At 48.6% G+C, this 20,028-nt stretch overlaps 1 protein-coding gene and 2 non-coding genes across 3 annotated transcripts; all 3 read right to left on the reverse strand.

Annotated features, from left to right (window-relative positions):
• Positions 1 to 11,644: 11,644 nt before the first annotated feature.
• LOC132248040 (small nucleolar RNA SNORA31) lies at positions 11,645 to 11,780 on the reverse strand. The gene has a single exon (XR_009459395.1). It is a non-coding gene; the product is annotated as a small nucleolar RNA SNORA31 (small nucleolar RNA).
• An 831-nt stretch (positions 11,781 to 12,611) lies between these two features.
• Positions 12,612 to 17,550, reverse strand: TPT1 (tumor protein, translationally-controlled 1). Its single transcript, XM_006260685.4, has 6 exons — positions 17,418 to 17,550; positions 17,148 to 17,221; positions 16,790 to 16,980; positions 15,449 to 15,554; positions 14,896 to 15,012; positions 12,612 to 12,844 (listed from the first exon to the last, which is right to left on the reverse strand). The coding sequence occupies exons 1-6, from the start codon at positions 17,443 to 17,445 to the stop codon at positions 12,842 to 12,844; spliced, it is 519 nt and encodes a 172-aa protein (XP_006260747.1). The 5' UTR covers positions 17,446 to 17,550; the 3' UTR covers positions 12,612 to 12,841.
• LOC132248041 (small nucleolar RNA SNORA31) lies at positions 12,903 to 13,033 on the reverse strand. The gene has a single exon (XR_009459396.1). It is a non-coding gene; the product is annotated as a small nucleolar RNA SNORA31 (small nucleolar RNA).
• Positions 17,551 to 20,028: the final 2,478 nt, after the last annotated feature.

A 20,028-nucleotide genomic window follows, 5' to 3' on the forward strand; every position in this document is an offset into this window, starting at 1 on the left:
GTGGTGCAGTCATTGGCCTTGTGCTGAGGGAAGTGACTCACCAGCATTTTTTGCATGCATGTAGGGTGTTCCCCATGACTGAGTTATATGGAGATTGGCCAGAAGAGCCTCCCACATGGACAAAATAAATGTCTTCTGGAACAGGTGCTTAGCTGAAGAGGTAGTATAATTATTCTGGAATGATATCCACACAGGACTCTGGAAGAGCTCCTGTCTATTTCCCCTGAATAGCAAAGGCCTTACATTTGAAGATTCTCACCCAAGAATTCACCTGGCTCACTCAGTTCAGCCTGGAAAAACCGGCAGGATCCCAGCACAAGCCACTTTGTGTGAAGAAATCCGTATTAATCATGTCCTTCCTTCCTGTCATCTTCTCTACGTGAATACAATGCTCCATTTCCCCAAGGCAGTCTCTCTCTATTAGTCATAGTGGTAATTAGAGAAATAGCTAGCATGGAGGCTGTATCTACATATTCTGGCAGTCAAAACACAACTGTTAATTTGGGGTTCTACATGGAGTATTTAAGGGGCTGCTTGTTTCACTGTACCTACCTTGTTGTCAGATACCAGTAAGGAAAAATGCAGTTTTAAACATTAAATGAAACTCTACCTGTTTTAATTCTTGGGAACTGGTAGTTCCCAGCAGGATGTCAGTGGGGAGCTAAATATTTTCCATCTTGGATTGTCTCCTGTGCCAGGAAGGATGGGTTTTAGCTAAGAAGGTCAAGCCAGGGCTCTGCAGTAGAGCAAGAACATTGCCTTGGATTTGCACTTTTGACTTCAGCTGCTTCCCTGCAGCCACTTGGTGCCTTCCTGGTCAGGCTGGGAGCCCAGAGGGTGAAATGGGGGGACTGGACTGGGAGAAGGCAAGACCCCAGTATCTTGGTGCCTGGACTCATGGGCAAATAGAAATACACTGTGCACATGCACGGAGGTAGGAAACAGCAGAACCCTCCTCGGGGGAGGATGAGTGTACTCCTTCCCAGGACCTCCACTTTTCCAAATACTTAGAGGTTAACCAACTCCCACCCAAACTGTGAACAGGTGGTGAGGCTAGGCTCTCGTCATCCTAATTCTAGGGTTTTACTATCCAGCTTCTCAGTGTTCAGAAGCTTCACTAAGGGGGTTAGTAGAAGTTTGAGACAGGATTGCTCCATCCAGAAGCTGCTGCGGTTCAGGCCATGGGGTGAGCCCAGTCTGAGATGATTGCAGGATGGTGAATGTGATGAATTTCCCTAGGCCACTGAAAATGAGAGACTTTGGAAAAGGAAATGGGGTGAAATTAAAACTCAGATGCAGTTTGTGATGTGGGAAGAGCAAGGTAACAGCAGACTCTTATGAGGAAGAAGGCCTTCAGTACAGGGCTAGACAGTCTCTGTGACCATGATAGCAGGATTATTTCAATAGTAGGTGGGAGAAGGGGAAATCACTTTGGCTAAAAACCCCAAAGGTTTCCTCAACCCAACAGCTTGCTGTGTTTGCTGGCAAACTAGCTCCCTCACATGGCAGAAAACCCAAACAAGACCCAAACTGTGTTAAGCTGTGAATCTAAATTCAACCCTGGGCCATAATTGGCTCTTTTGAAAGCCTGTGACATGTTACATGTCAGCAGTTCACCAGAACTGTGGGCTAAAGCTGCCCACGGTCACTTTTATCCTGCTACATGGAGCTGCAGACTGAGCTCCCACTGTGGCTGCAGCAAGGTGCCAAGAACATTGTGGCAGCTGATAAAAATGGACTCCTCTCAACCTGTGATAGCAGCCTGTCCCCTAATCAGTCAGTGGACTGGCCATGATTCAGCCACATTGCCTTCTACCAATGTTCCTCTCCAGCTGGTGGCTGGTAGCTCTGGTCCCCGTGTGCTGCTGCTGTTACCTCTCTCATGCAGAAGCTGCCTGACTAGACAGGAAAGATCTAGCCCTGGCTGGGACCACATCCCTCTGTCCAGCCGGTTCTGGCTATTCTTTACAATGAGGAATCTTGCTACAAGCAGCTGAAAACCGCTCAGTGGGCCACGACCTAGCTCAGGGTCTGCTGAGGTGAAGAATTCCAGAAGTGGGACTCGTGCTCTGCATGCTTGTCATATTGGCTGATCCCATTTCCAGAATATTGGGACGGGGCAGGGAGGAAGAACGAGACCTTGGGAGAGGCACAGCACTGAGAGTGGGGACAAATTCCACAGGAAATCAGATGCTGGAGAACAGTTGTTCTCCTCTCATCACACTCCACACTGGGCAGAAAACATGAGCATAGAGGATGCAGACACAAGCCTTGCCATAACTGGGAAAGCACACACCCTTTCCATGCAACCAGCTCACGAATCAATCTAGTCAGACTAGTGCAAACCTCCAATATACATATACATAAACCAGTTCAACGTGCATATAATGTACTTCAGTTTAGCATAAAGCAGCAACTATGAACTCTAACAAAAGTTACACCAGTGCTGACTGCTGTACCTATGCTTTGGCTAACTCCAAATGTAGCTGCCTGACTAGACAGGAGAGATCTAGCCCTGGCTGGGACCACATCTCTTTGTCCAGCTGACCTCCTACTAAGTAAATCTGTTTGGGAATCCTTAAAGACTAATAAAATGTGGTCTGCTTTTTTGTGCAATGTTTTCTCCCAATTAACATTGATAAAGTAACATTGATAACTTCAATATTATATATATGTTATATATTAAAACTTTGCTCTTTTGTAGATCTCAGAACCCATAGTTTAGTGCTAAATTTAAAAAAAAACCCAACTTTCTTTGTAATTTTCCCACTGTGTCAGCTTGCTTATTATTTGTTTCATGTTACTTGCAGTATAACATGGTTGATGCAGCAGTAACGTTATGGTGAATTAATACTTCAGGAGGGGAGAAAAGAGGTCAGTGGTGATGACTATGCGGCAGCTGAGTTACCCTCAGATTCCAGGGTTCTTTGCTGGCAGCCCTGGGTCAGGAAACAGCCCTTTGAAGGTAAAAACCACCCTGCTTCTTTGTTCTGGTTGACTTCCAGGGCCACAAGAGCAGCCCCATGGTGCAGTGCCTGTGCATGCACAGGGTTAGGTCAGGGATTATGTTTTGTAGAAGAAAAAAGGGTTCAGAGGGTTAGTCTCTGAACACAACCAGCATCACCTCTTCTCTTTATTGGCCATGCTTAGACACAGTTTCTGGCTTGCAACAGAAAGCCTGTGAGGCAGTTACTCATCACTTTCCTCACTATACAACTGCTTAATCATTTTCACTAGAAACTGTTGTCAGGAATGGTATTTTCAAGCCCGCTGATGCAATAACGCCAAGATAAAAGTTTCAACCCACCCCACTCTCTGAAGCCATATAAAACTCCATGCTGCTAGCAGCATCCCAAATAATTAGCTCCCCTTTACTAAATTAGCATGTGTTTAATGCACAAGAAATGCTCCATCATATGAATTTAAATTGTTTTCAGTGACTTCTGCTCACAAATGAAGGTGTATGAAAACTGATCTTGATTAGCTGGTAGCTAGACAAAGAGCTCCCGTCAACCTACACCAGTTACTCTTCTCTCCAATGAAAGGTTTTCCCACCCACACATAAAATGGTCCCAGAATCCAATTTTCACTGGCTGACCTGCTCCACCGGGCTTTAAACCTGCCGGGGGACAGGGGGAATACTGCCACTGCTGGCCTGCTGAGCAACCCCTGCAAAGCCAGCAGGCCAAGGCATTTAAGGAATCCCACCCCAGCTCCAGACCAAAATGTAGGCAAAGCAAGGGCCCCCAAGGGGACACTTGTGTGCCTATACACAAATGCCAGGAGCTTGGGAATAAACAGGAGCTTTATTCCCAACCAAAGATGAATATACCTCCTCTGCTCGTGCTTGTAGGGAGGCAGTTAGCCAAAGCTACCATGGAGCTGAGGATGGCAACCCAAGTAAAAGACAACAAGAAATTGTTTTTTAGATATATAGGGAGTAAAAGGAAGGCCCAGGGAGGAATAGGACCCCTGCTAAATGGGCAGAAGCAATTGGTGACGGACAGGGGGGACAAGGCTGAACCCCTCAACAAGTTCTTTGCCTCAGTGTTCCTAAGAGAGGGGCATGACAAGTCTCTCACTGGGGTTGTAGAGAGGCAGCAGCAAGGCGCCAGACTTCCATGCATAGACCCTGAAATGGTGCAGAGTCATTTGGAAGAACTGGATGCCTTTAAGTCAGCAGGCCCGGATGAGCTCCATCCAAGGGTGCTGAAGGCACTGGCCGACATCATTGCAGAGCCACTGGCAGGAATATTTGAAAGCTCGTGGCGCACGGGCCAAGTCCCGGAGGACTGGAAAAGGGCCAACGTGGTCCCCATTTTCAAAAAGGGGAGGAAGGAGGACCTGGGCAACTATAGACCTGTCAGTCTCACCTCCATCCTTAGCAAAGTCTTTGAAAAAATTATCAAGGCTCACATTTGCGAGAGCCCGGCAGGACAAATTATGCTGAGGGGAAATTAGCACGGGTTCGTGGCAGGCAGATCATGCCTGACCAATCTAGTTTCTTTTTATGACCAGGTTACGAAACGCCTGGACACAGGAGGAGGGGTGGATGTCGTATACTTAGACTTCAGGAAGGCCTTCGATACGGTATCCCACCCCATACTGGTGAACAAGTTAAGAGGCTTTGACTTGGATGACTACACAGTCCGGTGGGTGGCGAATTGGCTGGAGGGTCGCACCCAGAGAGTCATGGTGGATGGGTCGGTTTCGACCTGGAAGGGTGTGGGCAGTGGGGTCCTGCAGGGCTCGGTCCTTGGACCGATACTCTTTAATGTCTTCATCAGTGACTTGGACGAGGGATTGAAATGTACTCTGTCCAAGTTTACAGATGACACAAAGCTATGGGGAGAAGTGGACACGCCGGAGGGCAGGGAACAGCTGCAAGCAGACGTGGACAAGTTGGACAAGTGGGCAGAAAACAACAGAATGCAGTTCAACAAGGAGAAATGCAAAGTGCTGCACCTAGGGAGGAAGAATGTCCAGCACACCTACTGCCTAGGGAATGACCTGCTGGGTAGCACGGAAGTGGAAAGGGATCTTGGAGTCCTAGTGGACTCCAAGATGAACATGAGTTGGCAGTGTAACAAAGCCATCAAAAAAGCCAATGGCACTTTATCATGCATCAGCAGATGCATGACGAATAGATCCAAGGAGGTGATACTTCCCCTCTATCGGGTGCTGGTCAGACCGCAGTTGGAGTACTGCGTGCAATTCTGGGCACCGCAATTCAAGAGGGATGCGGATAACCTGGAGAGAGTCCAGAGAAGAGCCACTCGTATGGTTAAGGGCCTGCAGACCAAGCCCTACGAGGAGAGACTAGAGAACCTGGACCTTTTCAGCCTCTGCAAGAGAAGGTTGAGAGGCGACCTTGTGGCTGCCTATAAGTTCATCACGGGGGCACAGAAGGGAATTGGTATTTATTCACCAAGGCGCCCCCGGGGGTTACAAGAAATAATGGCCACAAGCTAGCAGACAGCAGATTTAGATTGGACATTAGGAAGAACTTCTTCACAGTTCGAGTGGCCAAGGTCTGGAATGGGCTCCCAAGGGAGGTGGTGCTCTCCCCTACCCTGGGGGTCTTCAAGAGGAGGTTAGATGAGCATCTAGCTGGGGTCATCTAGACCCAGCACTCTTTCCTGCTTATGCAGGGGGTCAGACTCGATGATCTATTGAGGTCCCTTCCGACCCTAACATCTATGAATCTATAGGAGGAACTCATCCTCCTGCTAAATGCAAATAACTATGATGTCATAGGGATAACAGAGACCTGGTGGGACTCCACCCATGACTGGGACACAGGTAGATAGCTATACCCTGTACAGGAGGGATCGAATGGACAAAAGAGGTGGGGGGCGTAGCTCTCTCTGTCAAGGAAAGCTGCATCCCTGCAAGCCGACATTGGCACCCAGGGTGGACGATTTGAGACCCTCTGGGTTAAAATCCGTGGGGAACACAGCACAGGCACTACTATGGTGGGAGTCTACTACAGACCCCCTATCCAGGGTCAAGACCTTGACCAGGAGTTCACCAGGGAATTGGCTGAGGCCACATGCTCCCATTGTATGGTTGTCATGGGAGACTTTAATTACCTAAACATCTCACAGGAGGAGCGCTCAGCCAAATCCGAGCAGGCGCAAAGCTTTCTCTAGTGTGTGGATGACTTCTATCTGACGCAGGAAGTCTACAGGCCAACAAGAGGTAGAGCACTGCTTGACATCGTACTGGCAACCAGGGACAACCTAATCAGCAACCCAACAATCAAAGGGAAGCTGGGTGACAGCGACCATGAACTGATCACCTTCACCATCTGCCATAAAGCTGGCAAGTCAGTCAGCAATACAGAAGTCCTCGACTTCAGGAAAGCTGACTTTGACAACCTAAGGAGGCTTGTCAGAGAGGCCCTAAAGGACCAGAACCCAAAGGGGAGGGGAGTTCAGGACAAGTGGTTGCACCTCAAGGGAGCACTCCTGGATGCGCAAGCAAAGTCCATCCCGTCTCGGAGGAAAGGCAGCAAAAGGGGACAGCAGCCCCCTTGGCTCTCCAGGGAACTGGCGGACCTCCTACATCTTAAAAGGAAGATCTACAAAGGATGGAGGATGGGACCCACCTCCAAGAAGGAATACTCTGCTCTGGTCCAGACCTGCAGGGAGCAAACCAGGAAAGCCAAGGCTGCAATGGAACTCCAGCTAACTACAAATATCAAGGACAATAAAAAGTCCTTTTTTAGATATGTGGGGAGCCAGAGAAAAAGCAAGGGCAACATTGGACCCCTGCTAAACCAGATGGGGCAACTGACAACTGATGCCCAGGAAAAAGCAAACTTGCTAAATGAGTACTTTGCATCAGTTTTTTTTACCAGTCCCAAGGGACGCCCCTGCCCACTGTGGGTCAGGGAGGCCCGGATGAGGGAGGTTCCTTGCCTTCCATCAAAGCTGACCTCATGAAGGAACACCTTTACAGGCTGGATACCTTCAAGTCAGCCGGCCCTGATGAGTTACACCCAAGGGTACTCAAAGAGCTGGCAAGCATCATAGCTCAGCCCCTGGCACAGATCTTTGAGAGCTCTTGGTGCTCTGATGAAGTGCCCAAAGATTGGAAGAAGGCCAATGTGGTGCTTATCTTCAAGAAAGGGAGGAAAGTAGATCCAGCAAACTACAGCCTGACCTCTATCCTGGGGAAGGTCTTGGAAAAGATTATCAGAGAGGCCTTCCTTAACAGATTAGATGAAGGCAATATCCTGAGGGATACCCAGCATGGGTTTGTTGCGGGTAGGTCTTGCTTGACCAATCTCATTTCCTTTTATGACCAAGTGACGTATCACCTGGACAAGAGGGAAGAGATTGATGTTGTATATCTTAACTTTAAAAAAGCCTTTGATCTGGTATCCCATGATCACCTCTTTGCTAAACTGGCCAACTGCGGCCTCAACCTCACCACGATCTGCTGGCTGTGGAATTGGCTCCATGGTAGGACCCAGAGGGTAGTGGTTGATGGAAGCCAGTTGTCTTGGTGTGCTGTGACCAGTGGGGTCCCACAGGGCTGTCCTAGGGCCTATACTTTTTTACATCATCAGTGATGTGGACATTGGTGTCAGAAGTGGACTGGCCATATTTGCTGACACCAAACTCTGGGGTAAAGCATCCACACCTGAGGACAGGAGGGTGATCCAGGCAGATCTTGACAGACTTATTAAATGGGTGGATGAGAACCTGATGGTGTTCAACACCAAAAAATTCAAGGTTCTCCACCATGGGAGGAAAAACCTGCAGCATGCTTATAGGCTCGGCAGGGCTATGCTGGTTAGCATTACAGATGAAAGGGACTTAGGGGTTATGATTGACCACAAGATGAACATGAACCTTCAATGTGATGATGCGGCTAGCAAAGCGAGCAAGACACTGGCTTGCATCTATAGATGCTTCTCAAGCAAGTCCCGGGACGTCATTCTCCCATTGTACTTGGCCTCAGTGAGGCTGCAGCTGGAGTACTGCATCCAGTTTTGGGCTCCAAAATTCAAAAGGGATGTGGAGATGCTTGAAAGGGCGCAGGAGAGAGCCATGCGCATGACCAGGTCAGGAAAACAGACCTTATGATGAGAGGCTGAGAGCCATGGGACTCTTCAGCCTGGAAAAGTGCAGGCTCAGGGGTGATCTGGTGGCCACCTATAAGTTTATCAGGAGTGTTCATCAGGATCTGGGGGAACGTCTGTTCACCAGACCACCCCAAGGGATGACAAGATTGAACAGTCACAAACTCTGCTGTGACCGATTCAGGCTGGACATATGGAAGAACTTCTTTACTGTCTGAGCCCCCAAGGTTTGGAATGGACTGCTGCTGAAGGCAGTTCAAGCACCCACTTTGAATGCCTTCAGGACACATTTGGATACTTACCTTGCTGGGATCCTATGATCCCTGCTGACTCCCTGCCCCTGGGGTAGAGGGCTGGACTTGATGATCCTCTGGGGTCCCTTCCAGCCCAAATATCTATGAAGACTTGGGGCTTTGTCTTGCCAACATTGAGGTGCATCAAAAACGTGTTTAATCCCATTAAGTGGAATTCTTACTGGGCATGTCTACATGACACACTAACTATGCAGCAGTCTAATGACACTGTGCAGTAGTGTGCTGGGCAAAAGCCATGCTAATATGCTACTGCACAGTAATATTAGGCTGCTATGCAGTAAGTATCACTAAAAACTCACACACCAGAGCTACTGTGGATTGATTTAGTACTTGTTAACCAAGTACTAAACTTAATGTGCAGTAACTGTGGCGCACTAATGAATTTGTAGATGCACCCGTGATATTATTTAAGGCAACAAAGGGCAAAGAGAATGGCTGGATTCTTGAATAAAATACATCCTCCCTCCAACAAGCTACCTGAAGGGAAAAACTGAAAAAAAAGGCTTGAGCATGTGACAAAAATTAATCAAGTGGGCTATAAACCTGGAAAGTACCTTGAACAGGATGGCCCATGCTTGAACACCACCATTAAGGGGTGGTGTCAAAAACAAGGGGCTGAAGATGCATGGTAATGTCCAGATGAGCGCAAATGTGTATGTGACACCAGACCTGTCTGCAATGCCACACACTGCACATGCAGGTGTTCCCTGCACTGCTGCTTTGCAGGTGGGGGTTGTTTCTTGACCCCGGGAAATCCCAGGGTCAAGAAAACCCATGCCAGAAACAGTGGGGTAGCACACGCACCACCCAAAAATCAGAGCCTTTCCAGCCAGAGCCGTGTTCCAGCTGCTGGCTAGGCTCTCTACTGCAGGAGCACCACAGCTGCAACTCACTGTGGTCCCCAGGTATGGCCAGAGCCAGGAGTTGCTGGTCCCAGCTTCTCCTACCCCACCCAAGGTAACCTGTCATGCGCCACAGCATGCATGACGTAGGTGTTCCCCAGGGACAAGTAGCAGCTGCTATTCGTGCCCAGAGAAATGCACACAGCTGCTCGTGAGACTATCACTTGCTCAAGTCTCAAACACTGCCATGGCATCCAGAATCCCCATACAAAGGGAGACTTAGCCTAAGGAGATGCTTGGAAATCAGCACCATGTGCGGGAACTACTAAAGGCAGCCAAGCCTTGTAAGTAAGCACCCTAATGACTACACTACTAAGTCCTCTGCTGCAATTTCCCCTGGCTTATGTCCAAGATTGGGACTCCACAGAGCTCCAATTGACAAGCTCTGCCACTAGAGGCAGTAGAGAACGGAAGAATAGGAACAAAGAGGGTACAATATGTGGAAACACTGGAAAGTCTGCTTTCCCAGCTAGGCACTTGCTAACAGAGAACGACACAAGAACCTGAACTGTTCTAATACTCTTGGGTGAAAGAGATTTTGGTTAGCTTAGGAATACTCAATACCCACTAGTTGGGAGTGGAGGGGGAAGCAGCCGTCAAAATACCAGGTGTAGTTCATTAAATTTCAAAATACAGATAAAAAGGAAGCAGTGACTTTTTTCCCCCCTGTAACAGGTGATTTCTCAGACAGCAGCCTAGCAAGAATGTGTTGGGAACGTGAATAATCCCTGACACATACAGGCCCTAAAGCCTAGCTTCTTTCTACCACACAGCAACACACTTACTACTTTCTCAGTTGTTAAGCAATGCAGGTCTAAAATAACAAAGTAAGTCTTGTCCACAGCAACTTGCTACATTTTTTTTTCCTAAATAGGATGGCACAGATGACAGTAACAGCTGCTGCAACATCCAGATTTCAGTAATGTGTATGTTGAATTATAGGACACATTCATTTTTAACTGGTGCTAAACAGACTGCAGTCTAGACATGCAATGGGAACAGAGATAAGCAGAATGGAGTTGCCTTAAGACAACAGAAATAAGGAGTGCATTCAGTCTGGAGCTAGCTCTCAGCTGAGGTAAGCAACAGATGGAGCCAAATTTGAAGCTGATTACAGTTGTTCAGATACGTGGAAGACATTCACTGAAAGAAGGGGGAGGAAAGACCACTGTACTGCAATACCAAAAGGCCATGTTAGATGACAGAATACATATACAACACAGCTGCAGCTTTCTACAGTTCGAAAGTTTGTTAGTCGGACAGCAAGCCAAACACTAAAAGAACATGAGTAAAATGGCAGAGCAGGCATCTGAAGGAAGTTGCCAGCGCATGTTTTTTGCATAAAAAACATCCCCCACTACAAGCTATTGTGGTTCTTGTCTGATTAGCCTAGTGTTTGATATACTCAAATATTCGGGAGGGGGAATGAAGCAGAAGGCTGAGTCTGGTCTGTTCTAACGAACATTCAATTTAAAATACTTCAGTAATCATTGTGGCAAGGAGGGGAATGCAGGATGTGTCTGCACAACACAGTATATGCGCAGTTTCACCCAACCTAACTTACTCATCTGGCAGCCCACCTTGGAGACTAACACACATCACTGGGCTACATTGGCTTAATTAATCTTGCCTTTGCTACACAGTAGCCCACCTTCAAAAAGTGGGGAGTGTCCTGTACAGCTTCCATCCTGATAGTCAGAGCATGCTAACAGGAGATAGGAGTTTGAAACAATTCAGCCTAAAAAGGGGCACTCCCACACTTCCCTGAGTACTCTAACCACAAGGATAACATGCATGAAGAGGTTATAACCTCATTTAGCTCTGAGGCAAGCACCCTGTGCTGTCAGTGTGCTAGCTACAATTAGGAAGTAAGCCTACCAGAGCAGGAGCTTTAGGACTGAAGTAGGCAGATGTTCAGTAACTGGTGCATCTTACTGGGTTATTGAGATGGGCTGTGAAAATCTGCTCAGCCTCTGCCCCTTGAACCACTGACTGGAGTAGCCTAGACCCACACAAGCAATTATGGGTCTGCCTTCCACCAGTATCCTTTTGGCTCTTGCTTCAAAGTGCATTATTTGCATGAGCCAACAGAAACTTCCTGTTAACCTGGAAATCACTCTAGTAAGTAATACTCCTCAGAAAATTTAGGGTTTGGGCTGTTAGTTAACACCTAACCCCATGCTTAGCATATCACATCATAGGTGTCAAGTAATACATCCAAGTAAAAATGTCCCTCACCATTGCAGGGTAAAACAGCCAGCAAAGAAGTCATGGCTACTGCTCAAATAGGCCCAGCTCCACTCACTGTTTGCAAGCCATTTTAAGATTTGAACTATATATATATTCCCTTATTCAATCTGGGCTGTCATGTGATGGACAGGCAGAAAGCGCAGGGAATGACTTTACTTTTGCATCTTAGTAAAAACCAAATGAGCAATGGTAATTTGCTCCAGGTCTGTCAAATAGATGCAGTCTCAGTGCAGCAGGGAACATGCTAAACCCAGTTTTTTGTCCAATAAAATCAGTAATTATAACATCTGTAATAAAAGCATCTCTCTCACAGTGTAGCACCAAGTCCTAAATAAACTGAGCTACTCCCTATAGAATGCATCTTATCTTTAAATCCAGCTTTTATGGGAGTATAGACACTCCAAATTCTAGAACTCCATTTAAGTCTACCTAGTAAGATTTCTAATCAGTTACAAGCAACTATCAAGAAAGTTCACACAATATAATCAAATTAGTACAATTAAGCTAAGGTTTCATAAGCTAAGCTTTCCCTCCACTCTCTGTCCCCTCCCCCCAAACAAGAAAAGAAAAACCAGATCTCTTCAAGGTAGAGGCTCCTGGTCCTGTTTAAAAGCTCTCCTTCCCCTCTTAACCTTTCCATCATACAGCAAACAACCGAGCAACAAACTCAATTATCTTTGCCTGATAAAAAAAGCTCAGCCAGTACTCAACATTATGTTGCTGATATTCGGTTTCATTTTTATTAGTTTTTGGTATCTCCTCCAGAGAGTTGATTACTTCAGTATGTAGAATGGCAAGAGATGCAGAAGGTCCACTTCACTGTTGGCACTTCTTTGGGCAACTGCCTTAGTCACCTCAGGCTGGCAGAGGTGAGGAGCCTGCTCTTGCATTCCAGGTGTCAGAAGTAGCAAATTGTATGAAGTTTATCTGAAGACAGTCTTATGCTGAAGTGTGCTAGGACAACACTATACTACTGCCAAGTACAGGATCCTTAGGCACAAGCCTTGCAGCAAGCTTATTAAAAAGCTCACTCAAGAAACACATTACCTAAAGTGGGTTTAAATGAGTTTTTATTTTAGACAACCTACATGACAGATGTTTTAAAAACAATGCCTCCACTCCAATCAGGGTCAAAATAAAGTGAATGAAGCTCAAGATGACAATCAGTCCAGTTGTTACACATTGCCAAGTCCTGGTGTTGTGTTGATGAGGAAAAAATAAAAAAGAAACCCCGCAGCCAGTCATGATGACAGGTGATCCACAAATGATATTGCTTGGCTTTGTTACTGTAACAAAAGGGATGGTTAGTTTAGGTTCAAGCAATGGCCAATTCCTCCAAGATATACATGTTTTTCCCCTATTCAATCTGTGCTGTCAAAGGATCAGGCAGATAGAAAGTACAAGGAAGTTCCTTTTGCATGTTGTTGCAAACCAAGGAGCAGTAGAAGTGCTCATGGTCTATCAGTGGGATGCATAATTCTACAGGCTTATGGCGCACCACCTCCAACTCTTTCCAGAGGAGCCCTTCTACTATAGGTCACTCTCACTCACCCACTATATTCCTGTGAAGGACACAGTTATGTTAAAACTTATTTAAGAAAGACAGCAACACACACACACACACACACACACACACACACACACACACACACCCCCCCCCCCCTTTGCTGTTTAGGTTAAAGATAGGAGAAAGTGGTGTAGCAGTTTCTACTCCGTCATTAAGGACAGATGCTTACCAGGTGTGTTTACAAGTTTTATGTGCAGCAATAAAAGCCTCTGGCACATATTACACTGGAGTTTGAACATGGCACTGGGAGCAACAAACGTGTGCTTAGGACTGTAGCATGTTGAGTTGGATTTGAGCAGCCCTGGTGGGGGGGGGGGGGGGGGGGGGCCAGGCACTGCCTGCCAGCCCAGCTCAAAATGTATGTGCTACACAGAGGGGCTGGCTGAGACTCAATGGTGCTTCAGTGCAAGGCTAACTGGCAGGTAGCCCCCTCATTGAAGTACTCTTGTGCCCCAGACAGCTGGGTCAGCATCTACCACATGCATGAATGCAAAATGTAAGACTCCATTGTAGGATAGTACTTGTGTTAACTCTGCCATAGGTTAGTATTTGTAAAAAAAGTTAGTTTACTCAGTCCTAACAGCACTGCACATGTAGATGCCGAGACATTTACTGTGGAGCTAGCTGTCTACACAAGAAGTCTTATTCTAGAGTTGCCCATGCCTTCTTGTGTAGGTACTACTTTAATTCCACAACTCTTGACCTCTTTCATGGTGTCTACAGTGGTGGTGGTCACACTATTGTAAAATAAGTTTATTCCCAACACAAAACAAGAACACTAAGTTTCTGGGTAGCCTATGAAAGGGGGGGGGGGGGGGTGTCAATCTTTATAGACTCCCACCTAACAGGAGGTTAAAAACCTCTTAAAGCAATTTGCAGTACCAGCCCATAAAAGGCAACTACAAGAGTGGGATTGTTATGGCAGATTAATACCACAATTTGTGGCCTGCCATTATGATAGTCCATACTGCTGGCTGTGATGCCACTTATGCTTTTTGACTAAGGAGCATCCAAATACTATTACCTGCACAGATAGTGAGCATGTTTGCTTTAAAACACCACTTTGTGCATGGTGATGCCACTAGAATTTAAGGGGAAACAGGAAAAAAGGAACAATTCAAGTCTCATGTCTATCAAATGTGTAACAAGTCTATAGATATCTACAAATTAGCTGTAACCTGAATCAATTCCAGGGTGTTGCCAAGAAACTAAGCATTTAAGACAATTTAAGAGACTCAGGTCTTGGTTCTGTTATTTAAGTGCCACAAAATTAAGTAGAGGGGAGGGGAAGGGAAGGAAAGAAAAGGAAGAGGAATCCAAGCCATATGATGAACTCTGCCACATTTGATCTACACAAAACAATCTTTTAGAACTACTGCTCTGGACTCCCATGGTAGAATCCTTTCAGGGGTGGGACCATCTTTAGAAGGTGGCATCTTCCAGTTACCACAAACTAGATGCATTTCTTAAAGTGCAATACCTCACTTTTCCATACCATTACTGGCGCACACACAGGGCTGGAAGGGACCGCAAGAACCCATGCTCCAACACTCATGAATGCACACTGGTCCCCACTCTGGTAAGGTCTCCTGAAGTGCAAGCCAAACTCTTCAGCCACTAACCACTATATGCTAATGCTGCTGACATGGATAGCAATTCCAAGTGAATGATTTTAGTCTTGCAAACTAACTGAAATTGGATATGTATTTCAGCAGATAAGGGAAGGCTTGAATGGCTAACAGTCTCAACAAGTCCAATTCTATTACTTACACATTTCTCTATTTCTAAACCATCCTTAAAGAAAATCATAAAGGGTGTCACGCCATCCTCACGGAAGTCCAGGAGACCCACCATGCCATCTGGATTCATGTTTTCACCTACAAAAAACTTGGAGGGGAAAAAAAAAAAAAGTGGTGTTACCAAGGCACCTGTGAAGTGAAAGGCACTCCACCAGTAGCTACCATTGATGCTTGCAGGCTTCTTCTTACACAAAGGTTAAAAAGCAGTCCTGATCAAATACCACTGAAAGTCTCTTTGCAGCCACAAGCAAAAAAAAAAAAAAAGTGCTGTCCTAAATTAGGTTTCAATGCCTTTGCTGCTGCTCAGCACTTTCTTCAGGCGAGAGAATTGAAGTTTAAGCTTTGGTCATTTTCATGACTGATAGTCACAGCAGTTACCTTTAATGTTAAGACACTGACAAATTAAAAAGACTGCCCTCAACCATCTTCCCTGCAAGGCATCTGTTCAGTAGCAGACACTCTAGTTAACAGCCCTCATTACCAGTGGTACACTTATTTGGAAGGGTCAAAGAGCCCGGCCTTACCTGGTAGTTTTTGAAGTTTGCGAGGATGTGTTTGACTTGTTCTGCAGCCCCAGTCATAAAAGGCTTTACTCTTTCTGGCTTGTGTTCCTCAAGTCTGGCTTTGATTCTAAAGCAAGGGGGGGAAAAAGGTTTTAAACCAGAATGGACACTTTTCCCAAAGTACTTAAAATTCTCCAGCTGAAGTCTATGCTTACCACCAACAGGTATCTAGCTAATAACATTTCTTCTTCCAGCCAAGACCTGCAAGATGGACATTCTGGCTGCTAGCAAGCTATTGGCATACCGCCTTCCACGACGGTCCTGACACAATGGGAACACACTCAGACTCAGTCCAGTTTGCTTACTGGTATATTGGAGCATTGTACCAAGTCCCTAGCTACAAGCATTTTATTCCAAGCTCCAAAGTCAGCACATATCCAAGATGTCCCAATCTTTTGGATGCTGGCATCATGCTGTAAAGCAGTAAAGGCTGGGGAAGAGGTGATAGGGGGCAAGCATGCCACCAGTCAGCCCTACACCCTCCCAGAGTGCCACTCTGATCCCTTTCTACCAGATTTCCTACTCTGCTTTTTGCTTGCAGTCCTGTGCTGCCCCCTCCTCCTCCAGCCCCTGTACCACTTGTAGCACCCCTGTCACAAGGCCACCCCTGCCTTAAAGGACCAGTTCAGAGTTCTGCTTACAGCCATCAGCTCTGAGCCTGGGCTGAGTATCAGATTAGACAAATTCCCAGGAGTACCAGACTCCTTTTGCTCCAGGAAGCTGCATCATCTTCTGGGATGGCCCTGCCTATGCTCTAGTCTACGGAGCTACATCCCCTCCAAGAACAGACTCCTCCCCTTTAAGAGAGAGGCCAGAGGTAACCAAAAGCTCTCCTACATCTAAACAGCAGCATTTTTCAACCTCTTAGACTTGAGGTTCCCTTGGACACACACTAGAAGCTCCCTTTGGAAAGTGCCAGCTCATTTTTCTGACAGCAGAAAGACAGCAGAGCAAATCTTTCTGCTCCAAAGAGCTCAAAAGCCCATGAAAGGTTTTAGCACCATAGGTTCCTATACCATCTCTAGTCTCAGCTTACAACTCCTGTTGCTCGAGAAGGCTGACATCGCCCCAGGGCTCTTGCCCAATCCTAGATGGGTGCAGTGGGCCCAGGAAGAGATGCCATCCCCATAAAACCCCATGGCCATGACCCTTTGACCCACCCAAGCGCAGTGGCACCAGACACAGCCCCACGGTGCCCCCCCAGGCCGACCCCGCCACACACAGCACAAGGCGCTACCCACAACCCCTGGGCACCTGCACCAGGAGCCCTGTGAGGCTGTGGCCCAGCCTTGCAGCACTCACGCCTTCATGTAGTCCTTGATGTACTTCTTGTAGGACTCCTTGGTGAAGCTGGTCTCCTGCAGGTGGTGGTTCATGACAATGTCCACGCCGGTGACCACAGTGGCTTCTGAGCCCTCCCCGTCGGGGCCCTCAGCCGAGGCGTTGCCGCCAATCAGCGCGTCGTCGATCTGCCCCTCTGTCCGTGTCACCATCTGAAAGGGCCGGTGGGTGGAGGGGATTGCAACGGGAGCGCGCGCTGGGAGGTGGGGCCTGCGCACGCCCCGCCCCTCCCCCCGGCCTCGATCCCGCGCTAGGCCCGCGCTCCAGCCCCACTGCGCAGGCGCAGTCTGCCCCCCCCCCCCCTCCTTCCGTGACTCACCTTCCCTTCCACTTCGAGGCACAGCCCGTCCGCCACCTCCCGGATCTTGTAGATGTCGGAGAACATCTCGTCATCTGCGGGAAGGGAAGGGCACGGCAGAGCGCGCCGCCATCAGCCCCGGCTCCCCTCCCCCTCCCGCCGCACGGAGCCCTGCGCGCATGCGCGGGGCCTGGCCCGGCCGGCACGACCCTCGGTGCCGGCGTCCCTGCCGCGTGCGCGCGCCCCGCGCCGCCCTTCCCCCCAGCTCTCTCCCCACCCCACGCCACTTACTGCTGATGCAGTCCCGGTAGATGATCATGGCGGCGGTGCCGGCTGAAGGGGCGGGGGGGAGCGGCGGTGGTGGGGCCCGGTCTCTGCGCAGCGACCCGAGAGCGGGGCGGGAGCGAGGCGGAAAGGGCCGAGTCAGCGGCTTCCGGAGCTCATATAGCGGGCACGTCCGTGCACGTCATCAATCCCCGCGCTCCTCGGGGCGCCGAAAGGCGTGACGTAGCGCGCAGCGTTCCACCGCCCGCCCAGCGCGCGGGCGCGCGCCCCCTAGCGGCCAATCAGCGGCGGGTTGGGCGGGGCCGGGGAATCCCCGCTCGGCCCAACCCGGGAGGGGGCGCCCCCTCCCTCAGGCTGCCACAGGGGGTGGGGCGTGGCCGAGCCTCGCATTCGCCCGGAGGCACCCTGCAGGGGTGGGCTGAAGTGGGCGCAGGGGCGGCCGGTTCTGAGCTCGGGGGCGGCAGGGCCCACCCGATGCCTCTGGCTCTAGAAGTTTGGCACTGCCAAATTGGCATCATTAACCCCCCACCTTTCCGGGGATCCCAAGGGCTGGAGGGTGAGCACCCTGCTCCCAGGAGCCTGGTGCGGCCCCTCCGGAAGGAGTCTGCCTCCGCCTGTCCCCGAAGGGGCTCCACGAGATGGGAGCAGGTGGATCAGAGGCCCGAGCATATCGGCTGATCCAGCACAAAGGAAGGTGCCATAAATGCGAACACTGATGCCAAGGAAGAGAGCAGTGGTTCTCAGCCTAGGTGCTGCCGCAGCCCCCTGGGGTGCTGCGGGGTCCTTTTAAGGGTGTTGTGGGGCACCAAGCAAAGATGCCAACGCAAGATGGGCTCAGAGGCGTCAAACGTCCGTGGCATCAAAACCGTTCTACGATCTTCCTTGAGGTCTTTGCCACAAAGGAATTGTTCCAGTTGTTTTTACCCATCGTCAAACGCGGGAAAGCAAGGAGCCTTTCCTGAGTGGTGCTTGGACTCTAAAAGGGTTGAGAACCCCTGGAAGAGACGCTCGGGCTGTGATCTGACCCAGGTGGAACCCGAACTTCCCGCCCGCGGAAGCCATCGGACAATTCCCATGAACTTCAGTTGGGCCCAGATTTGGCTCTCTCAGACTTAATTCCTGACTCCGAGTAACTTTAGACAACGTGTGTCTGATAAAACTGTTGCCAAATCTGGGTGTATTTTTAATCCCTCAGAATTCACCAGATGATTCATTTTACGTGATGACTCCTGTGCTTCGGGGAGTTTACTGAGTATGCAAGTGTAAAACAGTGACACTATTATACCATAGTACTTTCTGGCAGCTTGAGCAACAGATTAATAAAGACATCTCTTGGCTGACTCCATTTAAGCATTCACACTGCAGTTACCTGAGCCAATGGGAAAGGAAGGAGGCCAAGCATGAAAGAGCGGGGAAACCCAGTCTTTATTTTTCGCTTTTATTTAGTGAGGGGGGGAAAATTGTGCTTGTGTGGATGGGGTCTTTCCTGTGCTAATGCACTGATAAATGTATACCTGGTACTAGAAATGGTCTCCAACCAGAAAACTTGTACCCAAATCCTACTTTGTGTTTAGATGCCCATTCACATCTATTATTGTTTCTGAACACGCAAGCCATGTCATAAAATCAATAGACAGGGCCCTTCCTCAAAGAGTAGATAAGCTAAATTTGACTTGCCATGACAAAGGAGAGGGTCCTAAGCAGAGAAAACAATAGCATGCTAGTGCAGTTACTCAATGAGACTAATACGATGTGTGTTCCTCATGATTCAAGTTCTTTGCTGTGGCTTTTGTGATTCCCCTTTGTTTTCTTTGTGGTTCTTCTCCCTTTAGCTTTGTGCCTGAAAGCTGCTCAGTTTGGCAGTTTCTGCTCAGACTTTTACTTAAAATTAAGGGATTTGCACTGGTGACCCCGATTCTTCTCTTGTTTAACTTCAGGGGCAGATCCAGAGGAGTACGGTACGCTGGAGTGGCTGCACTCCCTTTTTGGATTGCTCTGCACCACAGGAGCCTCCAGGGACTTTCTAATGTTCCTAAAGCATGTGAAAATCCTCTGTCCCTACCCCTTCCTGCTCAAAGGCATGCCCCCTCCTCTGCCCCTTCCCCACCTCCCCTGCCTGACTTTTCCAGAGATGTTCCTGTCCCTTGCACAGGGAAGCTGGGCTCAGCTGGGGACTGAGACAATGGCAGCATGGGTGGATAGGGTTTCCCTTTCTTGTGCCTGCTGCGGGAAGGGTTGGGGGGAACTACTCTTCTGCCACACTGCTGTCCCCTCCCCAGATGAGCCCAGTCTCTGCTCAACCCTGCTGGCTCTGGAGCTTCCCCACTCCTGAGCAAGAGATTTTAGGAGGAAGGGAAGGGGTGTGCCTCTGAGCTGGAATGGAAAGAACAGGGATTTTCACCCGAAGTTTTAGGGACTTAAAAATATGCCCACAGTGGTGGAGTTGAAGGAGGCTGGGAGCAGGGGATGCAGCCACCCCTGCAGTGTGGGTTGCTACTCCCATACACTCCCCTTTGGGCAATCCTGGATCCACGCTGCCTGTGGCTTCTGCTGTACCCCCTTCTTAAAATCCTGGATCACCCATGCTCCTGACTTACGCTGTGGGGGAAGAGGCAGG

Source organism: Alligator mississippiensis, chromosome 1 (assembly GCF_030867095.1).
Source record: "Alligator mississippiensis isolate rAllMis1 chromosome 1, rAllMis1, whole genome shotgun sequence".
Taxonomy (NCBI): Eukaryota; Metazoa; Chordata; order Crocodylia; family Alligatoridae; genus Alligator; species Alligator mississippiensis.

Coding starts and splice junctions, on each gene's coding strand:
- TPT1 (XM_006260685.4), bottom strand. CDS start 17,445: ATGATCATCTACCGGGACTGCATCAGCA. Junction 15,555..16,789: donor ATCAAGGACTACATGAAGGC/GTGAGTGCTGCA, acceptor CCCTTGCTTTAG/AATCAAAGCCAGACTTGAGG. Junction 15,013..15,448: donor CAAACTTCAAAAACTACCAG/GTAAGGCCGGGC, acceptor TTCCCCTCCAAG/TTTTTTGTAGGTGAAAACAT.